This window comes from Onychomys torridus, chromosome 22, assembly GCF_903995425.1.
Source record: "Onychomys torridus chromosome 22, mOncTor1.1, whole genome shotgun sequence".
Lineage (NCBI taxonomy): Eukaryota > Metazoa > Chordata > Mammalia > Rodentia > Cricetidae > Onychomys > Onychomys torridus.
The window spans coordinates 30999527-31023390 of record NC_050464.1 but is presented as its reverse complement, the minus strand read 5'-3'; the positions used below and the strand labels follow the sequence as shown (position 1 = coordinate 31023390).

The window sequence follows — 23864 nt, the reverse complement described above, 5'->3', positions numbered from 1 at the left end:
GCTCAGGGGTACTAGCAGTGGTGAGCCTGCTACAGACAAGCAGCACTGCAGAATCTGAGCTTCTTAGAAGGGTGCTGTTGAGGGTGTTGTGGAAAGGGAAGGGTCACTCAGAATGGTTTAACTTACCACATGTATTATCAGAAGATAAGTCTGGACACTGACCCTGCACAGAGACCTAAACTTGCAAATTAAACCCATTCTGCCTAGTCACACATGCACACTTACTGGCCACCCTGAGTGCTACAGTTCAGGGACAGCCTGGGCTACATATTGAGTTTGAGGCCAACTAGGGCTACACAGTAAGACACTATCTAAAACAAAACACCCCAGAAACAAAAAGCAACTGGTAGTATTTGGCAATAAGTACTTCAAAGATGTTGTCTTAATTGAGGCTCTATTCAGTGAAAGAGAACATGAACCCACTGTTAGCTTGAGTGCATGAAGTGGTGAGAGGAAATGCCTTCACTAGTCACCTGTGCTGGAGTCAACTGGATTCTTACTTAGAGACAGAATATCACTCTGTTTCCCATGGTTACTGGTCTGTATCTCAGTGTCACCTACTCATTGTATCTTCACAGATGCTTTTACTGACTCTGCTGTCAGCGCCAAAGTGAATGGTGAGCACAAGGAGAGGGACCTGGAACCCTGGGATGCAGGGGAGCTCACAGCCAGCGAGGAGCTAGAGGCTCTGGAGAATGATGTGGTGAGTGCCATCTGTGACTGTCCAGCTGCTTGGCATACCCCAGCTGTCAGCTTACTTAACATATAGAGCAGAGACCGAGAAAAGCCTTTCTCCTTGACTTGAGGGCTCAGCACTCATAAAATTACTTCTTTGTGATAAAATAGTGAAACATAATTTACTATTGGAAACTGAGTTAGCAGTGACAGCCTGTTTTGTTTCGAATGCCTGTAAAATAAGCATTTAACTGTGTGTTGACTTTCCTAAAGTTGAAGTCAAAAATTGGCCTTTTTCTTTAAGGAAGAGAAAGTTATCATGAAGATAAGATTTTGGGTTAGGTGTGTCAACGGTGATGTCAGCACTCAGGAGGTAGAGGTAGAAGGGTTAGGAGTCCAGGACCAGCCTTCACTTTCTACAGAGAAAGAAAAACGAAATCAGCCAGTGTGGTGTTACCTGCCTTTAATCCCGGGAGACAGAGACAGACAGGTCTACATAGCAAGTTCGAGACTAGCCAGGGCTACCTAGTTGAGATCATATCTTGGGGGTGAAAAAATAGCAATCACAAAAGAGAAATTAAAATTAAAGCATTGCATTGGGCAGTGGTGGCGCACACCTTTAATCCCAACACTTAGGAGGCAGAGGCAGTTGGTTTCTGTGAATTCAAGGCCTGCTTTGGCTACACTGAAACTTTGTCTTTTTAAGAAAAAGGAAATTATATAAATTATTAAAAATAGAATATTTACTTTAGTGCTAGTATATCTATAATACATGCAAATAATTACGTTTCAGGGTATTTTTGCAACATTATTTCTGTTAGTAGGTACCCATTAGGAAAGCACGAATTTCTTAATAGAAATATATTTCTACCAAAAACCAATATTCAGATAGGAAAGATACCTAATATACTTATTAACAAAAAAAGCAAGTTGCAGAATAGCAATACATATTGAGAGAGAGAGAGAGAGAGAGAGAGAGAGTGTGTGTGTGTGTGTGTGTGTGTGTGTGTAAATAAGTTATATACACATAAAGACCAGATGGGCAACAGACTCCCTGGAGCTGGATTCTAGGGAGTTGAAAGCTACCATGCAGGTGCTACAGATCCAGCCTCATCCCCTGCAAGAGTACTAAGATTTCTTTCTTTCTTTCTTTTTTTTAAAAAGATTTATTTTTTGTTATTTACCACCCCCCCCTTTTTTTATAAAGACAAAGTTTATTAGTTGTTGGGTGTTCTGCTTTGTTTTTAGACAAAGTTTCTCTATATAGCTCTGGCTATCCTGGAACTTGCTCTGTAGACTTGGCTGTTCTTGAAATCAGATCTACATCTGCTGTACATCCTGAGTGCTAGGATTAAAGGCCTGCACCACCACACCCGGCTCAGTAGTAAGAGCTCTTAACCTTAAAACCATTGGCTTAAGCTCAAGAAGTTCCTAATAGTAGTTATTTATGTGCCTTGGAATTTGAAGATCCTTAGTTTTTTAGTGGATATTTTTCTGTTTAGTATGGTGCATCATTCATAGATTATTGAAGTCAGTTCTTCCAATTAAAAAAATTTATGAGAGAGACAGAGAGACAGACACCCTGGTGTGCATATGGAGTCCTGAAGACATCTTGGGGGAGTTAGCTTTCTTCCTCCACCATGTCCTCTGGAAAAATAATTCGTGTTCTTGACCAATGAGTCATCTCTCCAGTGTTAGCCTGTCAGGCTTTCGAAGGAGAACTGGACACGAGAGAGGTATGTGGCACACCATTTCCTGATACTTGGCACTGAAGATTCTGCTGTGTTTGCCCCAGTTCTTCCCTGTTGAAGAATGCAGCCCATGTTTTGAGAGTGGCAGTTCCCTCCTCCACTGATGGAGGGTAACAGTGCTAAGGTTGGAAGTTAGGGCAGTGAGACCTACACATAGCTGTTGCTGAGATTGTCCTGCACCTGGTTGTGGCAGACAGTTGGAGAACTTGTGTAGTATCATCCCATTTGCTCTGTGCTGCCCTTCCTTACCTGCCTCGGGGAAGGGACAGTGGCAGGGCATGGAAATCCAGTAGGAAAACAGGGGCTGCTTTTCCTTTCCCAAATGTTTTTGGCTATCACAATGTACCTCTTGCCCTTCTAAGACCCACTTTAGGGATGGAAGTTGTAGGGAAGGCTGTTAGTACACTAAAGGAGAGAACTGTGACCCAGAGGCCCTGGATTTATGACGTGGCTGGATATTCTTAAGTTTTTCTCATATCCTCTCAGATAACTCATGTAATCACCTAGCAATTTAAGGGAGTGATACATGTAAGAAGAGTTCTTTCTAAAGAGCTGTTTTTTTTTTGTTTGTTTGTTTGTTTGTGTTTTTTGAAATAGGGCCTTTTTTACTATAGCCCAGGCTGGCCTTGAACTCAAAACATCCTCCTGTCTTAGCTTCCTAAGTGCTGGTATGACAGGTATGAGCTATGTGTAGCTTTCTTGAAAAGGTTTCTTTTGTAAAGATTTATTTATTTATTATGCATACAGAAGAGGGCGCCAGATCTCATTACAGATGGTTGTGAGCCACCATGTGGTTGCTGGGAATTGAACTCAGGACCTGGAAGAGCAGCCAGTGCTCTTAACCTCTGAGCCCTCTCTCCAGCCCCTTTAAAAGGTTTCTAAAGGCAAGCTTGGCATTTCTGGAGGGAAAGGATGGGACTAGTTAGGTCCAGCCAGTGCAGTTTGTTAGGTGTTATTGCAAAAATTGGTTGCAGCTGAATTAAAAAGTTGCATTTTGAAAAATGACCTTCATTTTTCTTCTAGTCTAATGGATGGGATCCCAATGATATGTTTCGATATAATGAAGAGAATTACGGTGTAGTGTCCACATACGATAGCAGTTTATCTTCATATACGTAAGTTCACAAATTTCTCTTTTATTTTAGCTAATTTGTCTTCAGCTTAAGTGATGTTGTTGAATAAATGTTTCTGTTTCATTTTAAATTACACATCGAAACAAAAACAAAGAAAGCTGGGTGCTGGTGGCACACATCTTTAATCCCAGCACCCAAGAGGTGGATCTCTGTAAGTTCGAGGCCAGCCTGGTCTACAGAGTGAGTTCCAGGTTGTCCAGGGCTACACAGAGAAACCCTGTCCCCTTAAAACCTAAATAAATAAATAAAACAGAAATGTAACATTCTTTCTTTTAACTTTTAGGCTTTCAAGATCACAATAAAACAGTGAATAAATGTAGTCGTCCCCCCCCCCCCCAATACCTTCTTTTTGGGTCAAAATACACTGTCTTTGTTTTCAAATTGTAAAAAAAGTTAAATTTACAGTGATATGGGTTTGCGTGAATCATTTCTTGAAATGTGTCAAAGAATAACGTGTTTTGATTTAAGTAAGCCCCTTCCTTTGACAGTGTCTCTGGTGATCCCGTGCTGTAAACTTTCTTGATAGTTGTGTGTGACCGTGGAACATCACTGTCTTCTTTTCTTTGTGTTCAGGGTTCCCTTAGAAAGGGACAACTCAGAAGAATTTCTGAGACGGGAGGCAAGGGCCAACCAGTTAGCGGAGGAGATCGAATCCAGTGCTCAGTACAAAGCCCGCGTGGCCCTTGAGGATGACGGCCGGAGCGAGGAAGAAAAGTACACGGCGGTGCAGAGGAGCTGCAGTGAGCGCCAGGGCCACGCCCCGAGCACCAGGTACTGCAGGGTCACAGCAGCGCTGGGACCCATTCCCGGGCTGGCTGAGGGGTCGTCGTCCAGCTGCTTCCTTTCGGGACGCATAGGTAGAAAATGCTGGTGGGTTGGGTGTACGATTCTGTTGGAGAAAAGACGGTGCTTGTCCTGATGGATCTTTGGGGATTCAGCTTTCTGGAGTCAAGTGTTGGACATCCGAGGACCCAGCCCAGACCTCGAGGAGCTGAGGTCTGTTCAGAGTCCTAGGGACATCTGGAGTGGGAATGAGCATCATCGTCAGGAGGTGACATCTGTGACAAGATAATGGGGCCTGCTTGCCACTGCCAGCATGGGGATTCTTTTTTCTTCTCACATGCAGAAACACAATCCTGTAAGAGAGTCTGGTCTCTTCAGGCGAAGGCTAAGAACCCAGGTTCAGTATTTTGGATGCCGTGGTGGCAGGTGGCAGAAGCACTTGTGTGCCATATTTGAAGAGGGGCTTGTAGGTAACATCGAGGAACAACACTGAGTCAGTCAGAGAGCCCTGTCTGTTGACAGTGTGCAGCCAAGAGGAGTGTCAGCTGCTAGACAGACTCGCTGTGGGAAGGCTGGAGACCAGGAGACTTGAGCCTTGCTCAGAAATTGAGCTTTTGCTTGTTCTGAGAGCACGCAAGCTAAAACCAATGTGAAGTGAACCGGCGGAGAGATAGGATGGATGATCCGTGGTTGAGTGCTTTGTGGGGCTTGTGGGCCTCGTGTCTTCATAAACAGGTTGTCCAAGTCTGCTACATTGTGGGGACAGCACAAGCTGTGTTCTGTCTTCAAGGTTTCATAGCTGAGTTTTGTGATTCTTGTAATCATCACGGAGTGTCAGGAGGACAACATGAGCACAGCTTGTTAAACTCCTGGCGGGAGGGACTCGGGCTGTGTGGTACTGACTGAGCCTGTGTGAGAAATGCTCTTCTACCTACTGTACCTTTAAGTATATTCTGTTAGTCCCACACTTCTTAGCGTAAATGATTTAGAGGGGCTCTTATTTCCAGGGAAAATAAATATATTCCTCCTGGACAAAGAAACAGAGAAGTCATATCCTGGGGAAGTGGGAGACAGAGCTCACCACGGATGGGCCAGCCTGGACCAGGCTCCATGCCATCAAGAGCCGCTTCTCACACTTCAGACTTCAACCCGAACTCTGGTTCAGACCAAAGAGTAGTTAATGGAGGCAAGTATTTGACCAGATTTGTTAATGTTATCATCAAATATAGAGATATCTAAGTATTTAAGAGTTTACATAATGGATAGGAATGTGCATGCCGTTTTTTGAATTTTGTGGAGTAGTTTTTATTATATATAACTTAGTTTTGTTTTGTGGCTATCAGATAGTATAACATCATACATGTCCTTGGCGCATTTAAAGGGACAACACAGTCCTGAGCTGTTGCATTGTCTCTCATACTCATTTGGCCTAAAAACACTCCACATACAAATTGGAAACTCTTGAGGAGGGTCTTAATTTAAAAGCCCTGGGTAATAAAACTATAGGCATAGTTCATGTGGAAGATACTCCAGTTAATGCAGATTCATTTTATTAACTGTGATGGACTTCCCTTCTGTTTACTTGAAGGAAGAACTTGGGGTAATATTTATAATATCAGACATGAGCAAGAGTCATGGGAATAAAATCATGAGAGAATCGTGCTGCAAATACAGCGCAGAACCTTTGGTTTCTGTGGGTAGGTCTAGGTGTTGGCGTGCAGCAGCTTGGATTCTGAGTAGGACGGCACTGTTTGTGGTGAACACGGGTGATCAGTGTTGGTAGAAATCCGGTAGACTAAACAGCAGAAATGAATGAATTATGTGCACATGTGATCGTTGACAGCAGTAGTGTGTTGTTACTCGGGAGAAGAACGGACAGTCAGTTCCAGGTGTTGAGGGTTAGAACGGTACCAGCTGGACGAGGAGGCCCATACCCGAGGCAGAGGGGTGAGCAGTGAAAGGCCATTCTGGGTCATGTGAGACCCCATCTAAAAGAAAGGAGGGGAGAAGAGGAATTCAGATGAGTCCAAACAGGGGACACTAACTTTCTGGTTTCATTTGTTTTCACCGGAGTCTTTGTCCAGAATTCCTCTCCAAGTAAACACTCTTGAGTATTTCTGTACCTGGCAACGGTGGTGAAAATGTCTTTGCTCACCAAGTAAAGGTTTTCAGTTGTCTATGAACAGAATTTTCAAGTTAAAAACTTGAAGGGGGCTGAAAAATGTATATACTCCAGAGTATGGAGCCCCCTGGAGAGGAGTCCTGGACTGTTGGCTAAGCACCAGGGAAGTGGCCACAAGGCCTGGCTGGGCAGTTGGCAGTTCTTCACCTGGGTACAGCAGGCTGTAGGTAGGGAGGTAGGCCCTTTCTAGTGTGTTGAAATGAGATTGGTTTACAAAAGCACCTAGTGCTGTTACTCCAGCGTTCTAGAAAACAGTAGAAGTAAGTTTTTATTTCGACCTAAATGGGACTGGGTTAATGAGCTCTGAAACTGACACTTGGGTTCAGATGTAGACCTGATGGAAATCTCAGGTGAACATAAGGAAACAGATTTTATATTGGATTTAGTAGCTGCTATTTCGTTATTGTTCAGAGCCAAAGCCAGTAAAGCCTTCCCGAGCAGGAGTTACTATGTTGTTGAGGGAAATGATCTGTGTGTGTGACATTCTCTTCACAACAGCCGAAGAAGTGGGGTACTAGGCAGAGTCGTACTGTCTTCTCCAGTAGTGTGTGTAGATCCTCATTAACCCTTTGGGAACGTGGATTCATTTCAGCAGACTCACTTTGAAGGAGGTTAAAGTAAATGTGAATTTGTGTCAGTTAAGTTATGCTAAAACTTAGCACAAATCAAATGACTGTCCTCAAAGGGTTAAAATGTACAAGAAATCATTTTTGTCATTTTACTTTTTTTCTGTTTACTTTTTCCCTCATTTTTTTCTTTAGTTTTTATACTTTCCTTCATATCATTTGTTCTGTCAGGTGTTCCCTGGCCATCGCCTTGCCCATCTCCTTCCTCTCGCCCACCTTCTCGCTACCAGTCAGGTCCCAACTCTCTTCCACCTCGGGCAGCCACCCCTACACGGCCGCCCTCCAGGCCCCCCTCGAGGCCATCCAGACCCCCGTCTCACCCCTCTGCTCATGGTTCTCCAGCTCCTGTCTCTACTGTGCCTAAACGCATGTCTTCAGAAGGTACAATACCACGATTTGTTCATGTTTTTGTTTGTCTTTGTTTAACTCCTTTGTGAGTTTATGATTACAAAGTAGTTTCCTCTTCATTAGTTAATAACCTATAATTTCTGTGTTTAACTTTAGTTTATTAAAACTATTTCTATTAACCTGTTGTTCACTAGAGTGAAACTTGCTAAGTGCTGTGTGTAAAGCTCTGCACTGTCCTGGTTGGAAAGATGGGATTTGACCTGTCTTAAATGGTGCTCCTTTGGAGCCTAGGAAGGTCATAGGAACAACACAGTAAGAGTGATAAACTGGGGCTGTGATCCACTTGCCGCTCCGGAGCATGCGTGGATAGAGGCCTGCCACATTCCAGCTCCCTGGCCATGGTGCCAGTGAAGCTTCCTGTTGGCCAAAGGCAGGACTGCTATTTTGGGGTCCCTTGTGATTCATGATATCCCTTATAGTGGCTTTGATGTCTACCCTCAGGTAACAGTAGTTTTTAGAGTGTCTGAGGAACTGTAAATTTAATTGAATAATTATTCTTAAATCAGTTTTGCACTATCTCTATAGTGAAAGGCTATTTTAATCTGGTGGGGGGAGGCATTTATCTAAAATTTATCAATTAAAAAACAAGTATAAATTTGAGGCTTTTTTTTTTTGTCTTCTTTACTCTTGTCAAAATTGTATTTGATGTTGAATTTACCATTGTTGCATGTCATATATTTTGAATGGTGGCACATGCCTGTAATGCCAGTGCCCGGGACATAGGCAAGAGGATTGCCAAAGTTCAGTTCAGTTTGGCTTTTTTTAATGAGTTCTAAGCCAGCCAAGAGTATGTGGTGAGACCTTGTCCCAGCCACTCCCACACCCTGCCACCAAAAGGTAGCATTCTGATTTAATGCAATTTGTAAGTTAAAAAAAAATCATTTGTTCTAAATGACAGTGTCCTTTGTTCAGAATATTTCTATTAATACTCCAATCAGATTGTCTTGGTAAAAGTCATGAAAAATATAGCTGATCAAAATCGATAAAGTTTCCTGAAGAACCTGCTTGGGAGTAAACTATATTGGCTACTTTTAAATTTTCAGCCAGGCAGAAGGGATCTTGATGGCTGAAGATTGTAATGTTGCAAAGGCAAATTTCACTGAAATTTTAATGTGTGCCTTTCGTAGTGGCCCTTAGCTGCAACATGGAACTCTGTTGCAGACCATGGGGTAAAGGTGTTTTTTATTCCACAAGAATACCTTAGATAGGAGCTGTGAGCACAGGTGAACTGTGAACATTACATTGAAGTCAGGTGGGAGGGCTGCTCCTGGTGCCCACAAAGAATGCTGTACATTGTTCCAGGGGTGCTGGTACTCCAGGTGAAAGCCCTATAGCAGTAGGCTAGCTAGTGAGCTGGCTCTGGCTAAAAGTCCTTGCCATGCAAGCCTCAGGACCTAAATTTGGTCTCTGGAACTCATGTAAAGATGGAAAGAGAGAACTGACTCCACAAAGTTGACTTCTCACACATGCCATGGCACGTATAAGCCCTCCCATCATACACATAAAATAATAATTAATAAATTTTAAAAAAATAAAGGGAAGTCCTGACATTGAGCAGCATTTTCTGAGATCATTCTGACTATGTTCCCACTGAGGACAGAGAGAGAGAGAGAGAGAGGAGAGGAGAGCGCACACTTAGGGCTCTGAGAAGGGTGGTTCTGGGCTTGGCTTTTTACTCAGTGGCTTAGCACTACACCACAGACGGCTGTAGACAGAGCCATCCCTAATGGCTGGCAGAGTCAGTGACGTGTCACCACTTGACACAGCCTCATTGCTGCCCGAGGTCCTTCTCTGTGTGAGGACTGCCTAAGTCATGATTTGTAAAATTGATGATCGTGGTCAAAGAGGGATAAGAGAACTGAGTTTCTGCTTAAAAAATAACTCCCTTACTACTACCCTAAAGGATATATACCTCAGAGATAGAATGCTGTCCTAACAAGTGTGGGGTCCCTAGCACTGCAAAAAACAATTTTTTGTCTCATTTTGGAAGTAGTAAAATTAATTGGGTAGAAAGGTAAAGTAAGAATATCTTAACATTCAGCTGTAATTCCTATTAAAACTGTATTATAACTTACTCTTATATAAAAAATGTAGTTATACAGTGTTATGTTGTGTTCTTTGATTTATCACCATCAATCAACTTTTATCTCTCCCTTGCTTTAAAAATAAAGGGAAATAAGGCTGGAAAGATGGGTCAGCTGTTAGGGAGCTTCTGCTTTCCCAGAGGACCTGAGTTCAGTTCCCAGCACCTTGTCAGGTGGGCCAACACCTAAACTCAGGCGCACATACCCTCATACAGACACACAGTATAGAGAAAAGTAAAAATAAACCTTAAAAGAGGGAAATAAAATGTACTTAGATAACTGACATCCCACAAAATAATTGTTAGTGTGGCCCAAAATCAGTAGTGTGTTTTGTTTTATTTCATTTTTTTTTAACCAGTGAGAATCTGTTAGGGAAGTAAGAGTATGTGTCTATGTTTAGCAAAGAGGCAGTGAGGCGGACAGTGCAGGACTTACCGATGCCATTGTGTCTCCCTCAGGCCCTCCAAGGATGTCTCCAAAGGCACAGCGGCACCCTCGGAATCACAGAGTCTCCGCTGGGAGAGGCTCCATGTCTAGTGGTCTAGAGTTTGTATCCCACAATCCCCCAAGTGAAGCAGCCGTCCCTCCAGTGGCCAGGACTAGTCCTGCAGGGGGCACGTGGTCCTCGGTGGTCAGTGGGGGTAGGTATGACCCTGTGACAGTGCTGATTTTGTCATTATGGTACATGTACAGAAAGGCTGAGTTGAAGATCTGAGAGAAGGTGTATAGAGTTACATCACATACGGTGGCTGGTATAAGTAACAGTTGCCAGTTAGGAAATATCACACACACTCATGGCACTAGCCGAAGGACAGTCCCCGCATGCTGGTAACTCGGTATTCAATTTGTAAACAAGTTTAGGCTTCTTAGCACTGTGTGTTTCCATGGCATCTGCTTGTGGAGAAAACAGATACTCACCTGGTGATCTTAAGGACTAGTCTACACAGCAGGAAGTTCATCTTTTATATTAGTAGCCCGAGAAGATGCTGACTGTTAGCAGCTGTAGCTATCAGGGTCCTCCCTTGAGCAGATGCAGAATTAGGCCCAGACTGCTCCACTGTTGTGTAGGTCAGTCCATAGTGTTTCCTCCAGGACTGCCGAGCTAGAGCCTGTGCCCGCTCTGCTCCCCGTCCTTGCTGTTCTTAATCCGCCACCAGGCCTTTGCCAGAAAGAGGTCTGTAAGCTTAAAGAAAAGCCCAGACTGATCAATGTCTGGGTTTGCTTTGGTTTTGTTTTTTTCCTACGCCCTTGTACAGTGTGCAGTTGTAGTTGCTCTGTAAATTCCTTTGTGCTATGTCCCTTGACCTTCTTAACTGAAGATTAAAATGAAAATAGAAGGTGAGAGGAGAATCTTGAGGTGTTCTACTCCTTTGGCATTAGTTGGATGGTCTGGAACTGAGTTTGATAGTAGCAACCTAATTAGAAATTAGAAGAGCTGGGCGGTGGTGGCCGCACACCTGTAACCCCAGCACTCAGGAGGCAGAAGCAAGCAGATCTCTCTGAGTTCAAGGCCAGACTGGTCTACAGAGCGAGATCCAGGACAGGCTCCAAAGCTGCACAGAGAAACCCTGTCTCAAAAAACCAAAAAAGAAAAAAGAGAAGAGAGACAGTTGCTAGGGACACACTGAGAATCATGTTACAGGACTGTTCTCTACGCTAATTGGACAAGTTAGAGTAATGAACAGCTTCCTTCTATGACACTTGTGATTTCACAAAGAAAAGTCACTAACGTGATGCAAATTGAACCATGTTCATTAAGCCCTTGAGTCTGAACTCTGTAAATAGGTTTTTAATGAACTATGAGACAGTAAGCAGTTATTTTGAAGTCATTCGTTTGTTCTGTGTTAGCTGCACCTTTAGGCTAATTGTGTCTTAGTTTCCTTCAGCACATAGTCTAGGCAGCAAGCTACCAAAGGGGTTTTATTTACTGTGTTGATGGAAGGAGACTTGTGTCGTAGGGATCTCTCTCATCTTGAAAAGTAACTTACTACTGTGGATGTCCTTGGTGGTTTGTTGTTGTTGTTGTTGTTGTTTTCAGTGTAATTTGGCTTGCCATTGAACTCTGGTTTTGAGCTTTATTCAAAATACTTCAAAGTTAATACATTTAATTAGGAAGGAAAACCACAGCCATACTTAAAATATTGGTAATTTCTGCCATATTTCTGAGAATTTAATGAATATCTTCTTGCTTCTAGTTCCAAGGTTATCTCCAAAAACTCACAGACCCAGGTCTCCCAGGCAGAACAGTATTGGAAACACACCCAGTGGGCCTGTGCTTGCTTCTCCCCAAGCTGGCATCATCCCTACTGAAGCCGTTTCCATGCCTGTTCCCGCTGCGTCTCCCACTCCTGCCAGCCCTGCATCCAACAGAGCTCTGACTCCTTCTATTGAGGGTACGAACCGGAGGTCTTTCCGTTGTATACTGTACACTGAATATACAGTGGTGTTCATATGGAAACAAGAGGCCTGTCTGTGGTACTACTCTTCTGCTTATGTTATCTAACCTCTGGTATCAGAGCTTCTGACCTGCTCTGTGTGACATGCCTGTTGTATGAACATGCTTATTGAGTTTTGGTGTGATAACTAAATGAAAATTAGAAGTGTTTGGTGTTTTCTCATGTTACTCTCCTAACATCTATCAGATGATGTTTTCTTTTTTAACTTGTTTTCTAGCTAAAGATTCCAGGCTTCAAGATCAGAGGCAGAACTCTGCTGCAGGGAGTAAGGAAAATATTAAAGCAAGTGAAACATCACCTAGCTTCTCAAAAGCTGCAAACAAAGGTTAGAGTTTGTTGAAGAGCCGTGTTTATCTAATTTAGTGTTCTGTACTGCATGCCTCCTTCTCAAGTTTGTCTATGTGTAATGCACATGCTAATAAGCACCAAGCACAATGGGTATTTGAAATGGTTAGTCTTCCAGGTGATGGGCCTGTTCTCACTTCTAATCCCCATACTAATAGGGTTTTAAGTTTAAGGTCAGAAGTAGGTTGGAATCTAACAGGTTTTGGTTTTACAGGTATGTCACCAGTTGTTTCTGAACATAGAAAACAGATTGATGATTTAAAGAAGTTTAAGAATGATTTTAGGGTAAGTTCTCTATCAACTATCATTAGAATTTATAGAAGAAAATAGTGATTTTTTTTTAATATGGCCAGTTCATAAGAATACATTTTTAAAATACACACACACATTCATTATTATGTCACCTGCAGAAAGTCAAACTTTTTTTAGTTTGTTTGATTTTTGGTTTTTGGAGACAGGGTTTCACTGTGTAACAGCTCTAGCTGTCCTGGAACTCACTCTGCAGACCAGGCTGGCCTTGAACTCACAGAGATCTGCCTGCCTCTGCCTCCTAAGTGCTGGGATTAAAGGTGTGCGCCACCATGCCCACCTACGTTTTTTTATGCATATGAGTGTTTGTTTGCCTTATGTATGTGGCCCGTGGGCATGCCTAGTGTGCTCGGAGACTAGAAGAGGCACCAGCTAGCCTGCAGCTGGAGTTGTGGTGGTCATGAGCCCTGCTGACTTCGGTCGTAAGTCTGTCCCGCTCTCCTAGTGGTCGTTAACTCTCAGGGAGCACAGACCCGAGTCTGCTGCTGTCTGCCTGACACTTCTGTGGTGTTAGCTTTGGAATCCAGGGTGGCACAGAGCTCCGTCCTTTGTCCTGTGTCCTTTAGAAGATCTGGGTTTGTTAGTTCCTTTCTCCCATTTTATGGGTTGTCTTCTTTTCGCTTTCTGTCCTTGAAGCAGACAGCTTTATTTAATGACATCTAGTTCTTTTTCCTGATACCAGTTGCCACTTTGCTTGTGACTTTGGTGTCTGGTCTTGCAAATCAGTTTAAATGCACGGTCCTGAAGATGAACACGGGCTGCTCGCTCAGACTCCGAGGGGAGGTCTCGTCTGCACAGCTCACCTGCTAAGTGCGGGTCACACTGTCCTCCCTTGTGTGCCGATTTTGTCTCATCTGTGGGGATGGACGGCATTACTCCCGACTCTGGGTGCAAGCTGCTTGCACATGGGGAAGTTTGGTCCTAGGTTCTCCATTCCTTCCGATGTCTGTGGTCTACCAGTGTGGTGCTGATTGCAGTTGATACCTTTTTGAAAGGCTGTTCTTGCCAGGCCTAGTGAGCACACTTCTAATCTCAGCAGAGACAGGCAGATCTCTGTGAGGCCAGCCTGGTCTACATAGTGAGTTCCAGAACAACTAGGGCTATGTAGAGAGATCTGGTCTCAAAGAAAAAAGGGGGGGGGGGCATATTCTGAAAATATGAACAAAAAGCCTTATTCAAAGTATTCATTATCTTCAGATACTACTTTGCTTATACTCATGGAAAATTATTTTTTTTTATTTAGTTACAGCCAAGCTCTACGTCCGAATCTATGGATCAACTTCTAAGCAAAAGTAGAGAGGGAGAAAAGTCACGAGATTTGATGAAAGACAAAATTGAAGCAAATGCTAAGGAAGCCTTCATTGACAGCAGCGGCAGCAGCGGCAGCAGCTGTCCCAGCGGCAGCAGCAAGACCAACAGCCCCAGCACCTCCCCTTCTGTGCCTAGTAACACAGAGCACAAGAGGGGGCCCGAGGTCACATCCCAGGGGGTGCAGACTTCCAGTCCAGCCTGCAAACCAGAGAAGGATGACCGAGAAGAGAAAAAAGACGCCACCGAGTGAGTAATCTGGGGGTTAGCACATCCTCTATCCAAGCCAAACTTGCTTTAAAGGATTTCTTCCTTCCCATTTGGAGTTGTCTGCATGCTGACCGGGCTTTCAAAGTAGCTGCTACTAAGAGCTGGTTTAATAAATCCTAGCTGAATCCGGTCATTGAATTCTTAGCATTCTCCCCATTCTGATTTGCACCCAACAAGGGGGGAAAGAAAAGCCCCTTCTGTAGTTCAGAGTTAAAGTTCAACAGCCCAGTCCTGGGATTCGAGTTGTGGCCTGACCCTGCTGTCTGCAAGGACTGTTGGCTGCCCTGGGTGAGAAAGGGCATAAACAGTACTGGTGCCCATGCTGCAAGGCATTTTCTGTTAGAAATGTTTAGTTAGTATGCACATTTTTATAAATCTTAATTCTGTGCATCTGGCATATTGAAGCAATTTAATAAATAGACTAGTGGGCTTTTGTGTTCTGGATAGCAAACAACCTAATGGTATTTGATTTGATTTTTCCCCCCCTCCCCCGGAGCTGAGGACTGAACCCAGGGTCTTACACTTGCTAGGCAAGCACTCTACCACTGAGCTAAATCCCCAACGGTATTTGAACTTTTAGAATGGCAGGTTGTTGAGTGACTGTTTATTCTTGGGTTTTTTTTTTTCCCCTTATAATGTATTTATATTTTATATGTGGGTTTTCTGCTTGCCAGCAGAAGGCATCAGATCCTATTATAGACAGTTGTGAGCCACCATGTAGTTCCTGGGAATTGAACTCAGGACCTTTGGAAGAGCAGTCAGTGCTCTTAATCATTGAGCCATTGCTCCAGCCCTGACTGTTTATTCTTGATATGCAGTTAAAAATAATTATTAGAACAATGGCTTTTCCCAAGTCGGTGATTAGAAAATCCTGACACTGTTGGTTTGGGGGATGGGGGGGGGGGGACTGAGGTTTTTTGGTTTTGTTGTTGTTTTGTTTTGTTTTGTTTGTTTGTTTTTTCAAAGACAGCTCTTGTGTAGCCCTTGCTGTCCTAAACTGTAGCCCAGGCTGGCCTCGAACTCAGAGATCCACCTGCCTATGCCTCCCAAGGGCTAGGATTAAAGGCATGCCCTACCACTGCCCAGCTTGACACTGTTAAAGTTACTACATATGTTATACATGGTGTCCCAGGTTTTGTTAGCACATCAGTTGCAAAGCTGAGGCAGTGGATCCCAAGATTAAGGGCAAACCTGGGCTGCATTGAAAAGCCCTATCTTTTAAAAAATAACAGTTAGAAATACTGTGAATTCATATAGAAAGCATTGGGGTTTTCTTACAATAGCTTTATTATGTGTGGGTTTTGCCTGCATGTCCATCTGAACACCACATGCACTCGGTACCTTTGGAGGCTGGAAAAGGTGTCAGATGTTCTGGAACTGGAGTGGATGAATTGAACCTCAGGCCTTGGAAGGGCAGCGTCTGTCTCACAGTCCCATTTGACTCGTTTTGTTGTTGTTGTTGTTTTAGGGTGTTTTCTATGGGGTTACCACCTTTTTCAGTTGTAATACTCCTTGACTACTGTGAGGGGCTGGTTTAGTTGGCTTCAGTTTGTTTTTGTACCACTGGTGTCTTGTCAGAGACTGAGCAGCAGATGTATGTCAGTAAGGGGGACAGACAGAGAGTCCTTTATCTTAACTATGTTAGCCATCCTGGGAAACCTGACCAGTGTGGCAGAGTTGAAGAAATCATGAGTTCCATGCAGGTTTCACTGGCTATTTTTCTTCTCTTTCCTCGTTTAGGCAAGTTAGGAAGTCAACATTGAATCCCAATGCAAAGGAGTTCAACCCACGTTCTTTTTCTCAGGTAAGTCAGTTCTGAAGAGAATTCATGGGATTGGTCATGATTTTTCTCCTATGCTTCTATCCTAATGAGACACAGCTGTGGGACAGCAAGCAGATTGTTTTTCCTTGTGGGTTGGCAGTGCAGGCTGTGCAGCCATTAGAACGACGGCTCTGATGAACAGTTCAGAGTGCAGAGTTGCTGATGAGGGAGGCTGCTTGGCTCCAAGATACTGGTTGTTCCACTCATTTTCCCAGGGAGGTGCCGTAGAGCATGCCTGTAATCCCAGCAAACAGGAGGCTGGGGCTAAAGGATCAGGAGTTTGGCTAGTGTGAGCCACACAGTGAGACCCTGTCTAAAAACACAGAAATGAAAAGGAATAAAGAATGGATAGACCTTTTCTGGTTCCTTGTAAAATTACTACAGCTTTCTATATTTTTTTTCATTGATAAATATTTTAGCTTTCTAAACAATTGGTGTGTGTGTGTGTGTGTGTGTGTGAGAGAGAGAGACAGAGAGACAGAGAGAGAGAGATTTTTAAATCTATAAATATCGGGCCATGTGGCCCATACCTTTAGTGCTAGCATTTGGGAGGAAGAGGCATCTCTAAGTTCAAGGCCACCCTGGTCTAAAGAACAGCCAGGACTACACAGAGAAACCCTGTCTCAAAACAATAACATAGAATTGTATACACACACACTTATATATTGAGAAAGGGAGGGGATAGTGGTAGTTCTGGAGAATGTTCCAAGTCCGTGTTTATACCATCTACCACTGAGCAATGTCTGCTGCCTAAGTTTTCCCTGTTTACCCCCTGGGTATTGAATCAACTTCTTACATGCTAGACTCTGGGTTGCTTTTGTTGTTGTTATTGTTTTGTCTTTTGAATAAAAAGTGCTAGTTTTTCATCTGTCACTATATAGCAAGTTTGGGCCAACTTGGGCTGTATGAGATCCTAACTCATTAAAAAACAAAAACATGCTGGGCAGTGGTGGCGCTCGCCTTTAATCCCAGCACTCGGGAGGCAGAGGCAGGCAGATCTTTGTGAGTTCAAGGCCAGCCTGGTCTACAGAGTGAGATCCAGGAAAGGCGCAAAGCTACACAGAGAAACCCTATCCTCAAAACCCCCCCTAAAAAAAGTGCTAGTTAGAAGCAAACCAGGCTCCAAAGCTACAAAGAAACCCTGTCTCAAAAAACCAAAAGAGAGAGAGAGTAGACAGATGGGAAATTGCTCTGAAGATTGCCTTCACAGTTACTTGTGAAATGCTTGAATCTCGCTTCTGCTTTTGCAGCCAAAGCCTTCTACCACCCCAACGTCACCTCGGCCTCAAGCACAGCCCAGCCCATCAGTGGTCGGGCATCAGCAGCCAGCTCCAGTGTACACTCAACCTGTTTGTTTCGCACCAAATATGATGTATCCAGTCCCAGTGAGCCCAGGCGTGCAAGTAAGTCCCACGAGTTGGAATCTGCTGGGCCACCATAGTTTGTGTTCAGCATGAGTCTCCTAGATTTGCACTAAGTGGACACCTGATGGCAGATGGGCTACAGAGGGGCGGTGGACAGGGATTTAGTGTGTTATTAGCACATGGATCTGCGTCCTACAATTAGTTGACAGAAAATGACTTGTATTTACCATAGGCTAGAATTGTTCCTTCTAGTTGTATTATTTTAATTTGGATAACTCATAAGGAGTCAGGAAAACCCAGGCCAGATCACATCAAAAGACATTGATAGAATATGAATTGTTACCATATGAATCTAATGATACGTTTTCAATCCTTTAAGCCTTTATACCCAATACCTATGACGCCCATGCCGGTGAACCAGGCCAAGACATATAGAGCAGGTAAAGGTGAGAATAACCCTGCCTGTGTTTGCTTGTGGTCTGCATGCTGCATGAATTAAGCACCAGTGTGCAAAGAATAGTTGGCTTCTGTTTGGTGGTTTTTTTTTTTTTTTTTTTTTTTTCAAGACAGAGTTTCTCCGTATAACAGCCCTATTCATCCTGTAGCCCAGGCTGGCCTTGAACTCACAGAGATCTGCCTGCCTCTGCCTCCTGAATGCTGGGATTAAAGGCGTGTACCACCACTGTCCAGCGAATAGTTGGTTTCTATGAGTTTCTGCCCAGTGTATTTTGAGGCCTGGAGATTTTCTGCCTGAAACTCCGTAGGGTGTGTGTGCACTTTGGATGGCCAATTCAGGTGACTGACTCTTGATGAGTGGGAATCGGATAGTAATCTTGTAAAAAATATTCTTGTGTGTGTGCATGGGCACACGGGAATGGAGGTTAAGAGAACCCCGTTGGAGTTCTACCTTGTGGATTTTACGTATCAAACTTGGGTTGTCAGGCTGGGCCACAGTATCTTTACCCAGTGAACCATCTTGCTACCCCCACCCCTGCCAAAATTGTCTCTTTGTCCCTCCTGCCCCTCTTCCCTTGAAGGAGAGTCTTTCTGTCTTTTGTCTCTCTGACTCTGTCTGTCTATCTTTCTGTGTGTGTCTCTCTCTCACTATGTAGCCTTGGCTAGCCTGGAACTTGCTATGTAGACCAGGCTGGAATACATAAATCCACCTGTCTCCCTAGTGCTAGGATTAAAGGTATGCACCACCACACCTGGCCGTGTTTTTAAAGATGTATTTTGAGGCCTGGAGAGTTGGATCATTAGTTAAGAGCGCCTGTTGCTCTTGCAGGGAACCCAGGTTTGATATTGAGCACTGACATGTTGGCTCACAAACTGTAACTTCAGTCTCAAGGGATCTAATGCCCTCTTGTGGCCTCTGTACATACCAGGTATACACAGAGTATATAGACATATATGCAGGCAAAACACTCAGACACAAACACACACACACACACACACACACACACACACACACACACACAAAATGTATATGACGGTTTTGCCTGTATGTCTCTACTGGTACTGTGTGGGTGTATGGAAGCCAGGAGAGGGCAATGGAACCCTAGACTGTTAGCGCAGACAGTTATAAGCTGCCATGCTGGAAACTGAACCCTTATCTTCTGTAAGAGCATCAGATGTTCTGAACTGATAAGCCTGTTTGGTATTTTCTTCCAAAAGAAATAAATTCTGAAAATTTCAACCTAAATTGAAATTTTAGAAGAGATGATTTTGTTTGTGGTTTGTTACTGTTGTATCCTGATGCACATGTGGCACTCACAGGGCTGAGGCAGGAGGATCTCTCAGAACAGCCTGGGAAGCCAGGTTAAGGTCCTCTCTACCAGCAGAGGACAGACATGAACAGGAGTTGTCATGGAGTTGGGAGTCATTTAGGGACGTTCAGTTCCTGTGGGTGACAACAAGATTTTGTCATTCATTGCTGAAGATTAAAAGTAAATGCCATCATCATAGCACCCCATCACTCGGTGTTGCACACGCTAAAGCTTATGCAGCTTCCTTAAACAGCCAGTGCACCACTTTTTCCCCTTAATTCATGTGTTTGTTTATTTTTAATCTTGTAAATAGTTCCCTGTAACCATATGTAATCCAGCCAGTCCTAGTTGATTCAAGCATGACCTTCTACAGCTGCCTTGTTTGGGAAGTAGATCACAGTATCATCAGGTTCCTGTATATCTCTGTAGGTCCCTGCCCTCCCTTTCTTGCTGCTTTTATTTGAGGGGTGTGCAGAAACTGTTCTGTAGTGTACTCACATAGGTTGCATGTTCTCTGGTCTCTGAGGGGGAAATGGATATTCTACGTCAGTGTCTGGCCCCACACACGATACTGACACCCAGCTCCCCACCACCTCCATCCCCTCCCACTGTAAGCATTCCACTGTTCTAATTGGCTGTGGATTGATTGGTCCTCACATCACTTAGTGTAATCTTAGCTCTCAAGGTTCAGTGTGTATCTGAAGCATGTGAGGAGAGAGGTGCTTAGCAAAGTTGCAACTGCTCTGAAGCTGTGTGCAGTTTCTGTGCAGGAGTTTGTAGCATGGCCCCCAATTCTAGTGCAAATTAAGAGTCAGTCAGTTCCCAGGTGGGGGACAGGGTTTCTCTGTGTAGCTCTTGCTGTCTTGGAACTCAGTCTGTACACCACACTGAGAGATCCGTTTGCTTCTGCCTCCCTAGAGCTGTGATTAAAGGAATGTGCCACTATCACCTTTTAAATTTCTTTTTCTCTCTCTCTTTTTTTTTTTTTTAGATAGTCTCACAACAAGCACTCTTAACCACAGACCTTTCCACCCACCCACCCCCATGTATTTATTTTACTTTTTAAGAATTCATATTTGTGTATTTGTCTCCTGTCTGTATGTATATACACCAAGCACATGCTTGATACCCTCAGGTCTGAAGAGGGTGTTGGGTCTCCTAGGGCTGTGTTACAGGTGGCTGTGAGCTGCCGTGTTGTGTTGCTCCTGTGTGGAAGCAGCTGCTGTTAGCCCCGAGTCTTCTTCTGCCCTTCCCTACCCCCAGCTTCAGTACTGCTTTTGCCTTTTGTCTCTTTTCTAAGTCCAGTGAGTGCATTTTTTAATTTCTTGCCAGCATCTGAATCTTGGGTATGCTTGGGTAGTGTTTGTTTAAAGGAGTCTTACATGCTTTCCAGCCCTGGAAACTTACTTCTATTACTACATAATAGTAATTTCCAGAACAAAGTTGGTTTTCCCCCCACTAGTGTTGAAGTTATATCTGAGAATTGAACTCAGGGCTTCATGTCTGGCCATCAAAGCACAAAGGGAGAGAGGGAGGGAGAGGAGAGGAGGAGTCATTTCAGTTGTCCAGGATAGCCTTGCTCTCTGCCTGGGACTCACACAGCCATCCTTTCTCAGCCTCCCAAACTGCTGCAGTCACAGACTGTAGGGTTTTTGTTTTTCGTTTTCAGTCTGTGCTGTGTTATGAATGGTGCATGTTCTTTCAGTGAAGATGGGTCATGTCACCTCTCATTGTGATGAGCAGTTAATGTATTTATGCCACACACCTATGGTTCTAACACTTGGGAAACTGAGGCAGAAGAATCAGAAGCTCATGGTCATCTTGAGCTACATGAGACCCTTTGTCCACCCCCATTGCTTTTTTTGCACACCATATCCAAATGAAAAGGAGGTCCCTTTGAAGCTGTCTCTAAAGATAAAAATAACCTGCTGTATGTTTTGAGCATTATCAACTTTAGGAATTTTATATTTTTCCAGCTAGCATTTTTACTAGACTCTCAGTAAAGTTAGAAATTAACCTAGAGGAGATTGTCTCCCTTCATGGAGTTGAAAATCCCAGAGTAAACTTGTTCTGTGTAGAAGTAAAAGGTCTCATGCATTCCCTCAGTTTCTGCCTTCTAAGCTGCTGTTTTGGAAATATGAGCACTTTGTATCTTCTAAGTCATAACTTAGAAAGTCCTGCGAAGTCAGCTATCTCTGCCTGTGTGTTTGCTGTATCCTTACACTGCTGTCCTGCTCCTGAACAAACCGGGGTGCTGGACAAAGGTGTTTCTAATACTTTTCAAATATACAAAGTCAGTGCCGGTGGTAAAATCCCACACACCATACAAAAGATAGCTTTTCTTGCATGGCAGTAGAAACTTCGCATAAAACTACCTCAATTTCCCCTCGCCATAAATTACATTTACCTTTTGTGCATCCTGTGAGACTGGTAGATTTATGTTTGAACACATGTCAGTCAGGGAATTAACATAAAGTAGATCACACACATACACACATACCTCTATTTTGTTCAAGACTGAGTTATTGGGTCTACTCTGGCTTCCAGTTCTTTGTAGCTGTGTGGAGTTGAAATACTGATCTTGCCTCGTGTACTCAGGTTCTGAGCTTTATGCCTACAACCATCATGCCAGGCTTAAAGTAGGTTTTCTCACCTTGACACCATTGCCATTTGTGGCTGGTATTCTTTTCTACAGGGGGAGAAATCCTTTGTGGAGTGGGGTGCTTATTGGCAACCACCAGACCCTTGTAGTAGTACTCCCCAACTTAACTTGATGACGATGACTAAAACAGACTCCAGATACTGCCACATGGGCTGTGTTGGGCAAAATTGCTTCTAGATAAGAGCCCCTGACATGTGCAGTGGTTAAAGTATGGTCCATATAAAGTGTAACCTAAGGTGCATAGACACTCACTTTGTAGAAACTACTACAACCAAGTCAATAGAACATCCTTTGTAGGGGTCGGGTATGCATGGCTAGCTCTGGTTTTTTTTTGGTTTTTGGTTTTTTGTTTGTTTGTTTCTTTCTTTCTTTCTGTTTTAATGTATTTATCTTCAGGGGTTATGTATCCCAAACCAGCCTCAAAGGTGCATTTATGCCCGTCTTGGATTTATGCTCATCTATCTTGCCTCCAGCTTCCTTGTGCCACAGTAGAGATGTGCACTAGCCCTGCTGGTGTGTCGGTACTAGGGGTAGACTCACTGCTTGCTCCTGCTAACAGCATCCAGCTAGCTACGCTGGATTGCAGCACCTTTTAACATGGGGACTGCCAGAACCATATTGGGAAAATCTATTATTTTGTTTTCTTCTGTTTTCAGATTTACTTTCTAAATAGATAACATAAATAGCAGTAGTCATTAAATGTTCAGCCAACCTTTTTAAATATTGAAAGTAATAAATACATAGGTATGAATAGTTGCTTTAATTCTGTTCACCTAGTGAACAAGCCACATTCTATGATCTTGGTGCCATACCCCTCGTGAGGCATGCAGTTCCTCCCTCAGCATGACATCAGAAACAGATTACGACCGATGGGCATTTGTGAGAGAAAGACCCAAGTGATACAGTGGGTGTGTGTGAACACTACACAGAGACCCTCACCTCTGCCTCCTGGGTGTTGGGTGGAGGTGTGCCCAGCTCTTAGCTGAAATTTATCTGGAAAAGGAACCTTTGTAGGAATAGGGAAAGCACATAGCACATGGGGATGTTACCTGCTGCTTGGTACCCTTGGTGGTGTGTGATGTTGGGTGAGACATGGCGGCCTGGCTGGGGTGTAGCTCAGTGGTGGGCTTGTTCAGCATTCCCAGGGTCCTAAGTGTAATGTCCTGACTAAATCAAAACAGGATGAGAAATGAAGAAGGAATTGAGTGGTAGGCATTGGATTTGTATTGGCTTTTTTGTCATTCTTATTTTTCTTCTGAGATGAACTTTCATGCCCTTCTTAAAACACATGATAAAATACGAGTATCAGACACTCCCTGTGGCCCCTCCTTCCCCTATCCTGATAACTATGTCTTATGTTAGAGATGAAAGCCAGGCGAAGGGAAGACCACTTGGCCAGCTAACTCTGAAGGGTGAGTTGTATTTCTGAGGATGAGAGCAGGATGATAGGCTAGAGTGGCTGAAGGTGGGTGGGAGCCCTGTGAGGCAGGGTCAGAGTCAGATCACACAGGTGCATGCATTGTGCCGAGGGAGTTTCCTTTCCTATTCGTGTTTCTTTTTCTTCCCTGCAGTACCAAATATACCCCAACAGCGGCAAGACCAGCACCATCAAAGCACCATGATGCACCCTGCCTCAGCGGCAGGCCCCCCCATTGTAGCCACCCCACCTGCTTACTCCACTCAGTACGTCGCCTACAGCCCTCAGCAGTTTCCCAGTCAGCCTCTAGTGCAGCATGTGCCACATTATCAGTCTCAGGTAAGGCGGGGGGTGGGGGTGGGGGTGTCTCACTCACTGTCACCACTCTTTAGAAAAGCAGCTCATTTGGGCTGATCATATATTTATGGGGTGTTTGGCTTTGGTTTATGGTATCAGATAGTTAAGAAGGAGTTGGAGCCTTCTATGTTTCTCTGCAAGTTAGA

At 43.9% G+C, this 23864-nt stretch overlaps 1 protein-coding gene across 8 annotated transcripts in view; it reads left to right on the top strand.

Moving 5' to 3' along the window:
• Nucleotides 1-23864, top strand: part of Atxn2 (ataxin 2) — an 88911-nt gene that overhangs the window by 51867 nt on the left and 13180 nt on the right. For 3 of the 8 annotated variants that reach the window (XM_036171693.1, XM_036171691.1, XM_036171689.1), the window contains exons 6-19: nucleotides 579-703; nucleotides 3450-3541; nucleotides 4133-4330; nucleotides 5350-5528; nucleotides 7286-7531; nucleotides 10101-10283; nucleotides 11838-12035; nucleotides 12316-12423; nucleotides 12658-12728; nucleotides 13996-14309; nucleotides 16071-16134; nucleotides 17403-17555; nucleotides 17896-17962; nucleotides 23516-23700. In XM_036171693.1, coding sequence (XP_036027586.1) covers nucleotides 579-703; nucleotides 3450-3541; nucleotides 4133-4330; nucleotides 5350-5528; nucleotides 7286-7531; nucleotides 10101-10283; nucleotides 11838-12035; nucleotides 12316-12423; nucleotides 12658-12728; nucleotides 13996-14309; nucleotides 16071-16134; nucleotides 17403-17555; nucleotides 17896-17962; nucleotides 23516-23700 — 2183 coding nt within the window. The remainder of the gene's footprint in view (nucleotides 1-578; nucleotides 704-3449; nucleotides 3542-4132; nucleotides 4331-5349; nucleotides 5529-7285; nucleotides 7532-10100; nucleotides 10284-11837; nucleotides 12036-12315; nucleotides 12424-12657; nucleotides 12729-13995; nucleotides 14310-16070; nucleotides 16135-17402; nucleotides 17556-17895; nucleotides 17963-23515; nucleotides 23701-23864) is intronic. The other 5 variants (XM_036171694.1, XM_036171696.1, XM_036171688.1 and 2 more) reach the window with 4 other exon arrangements.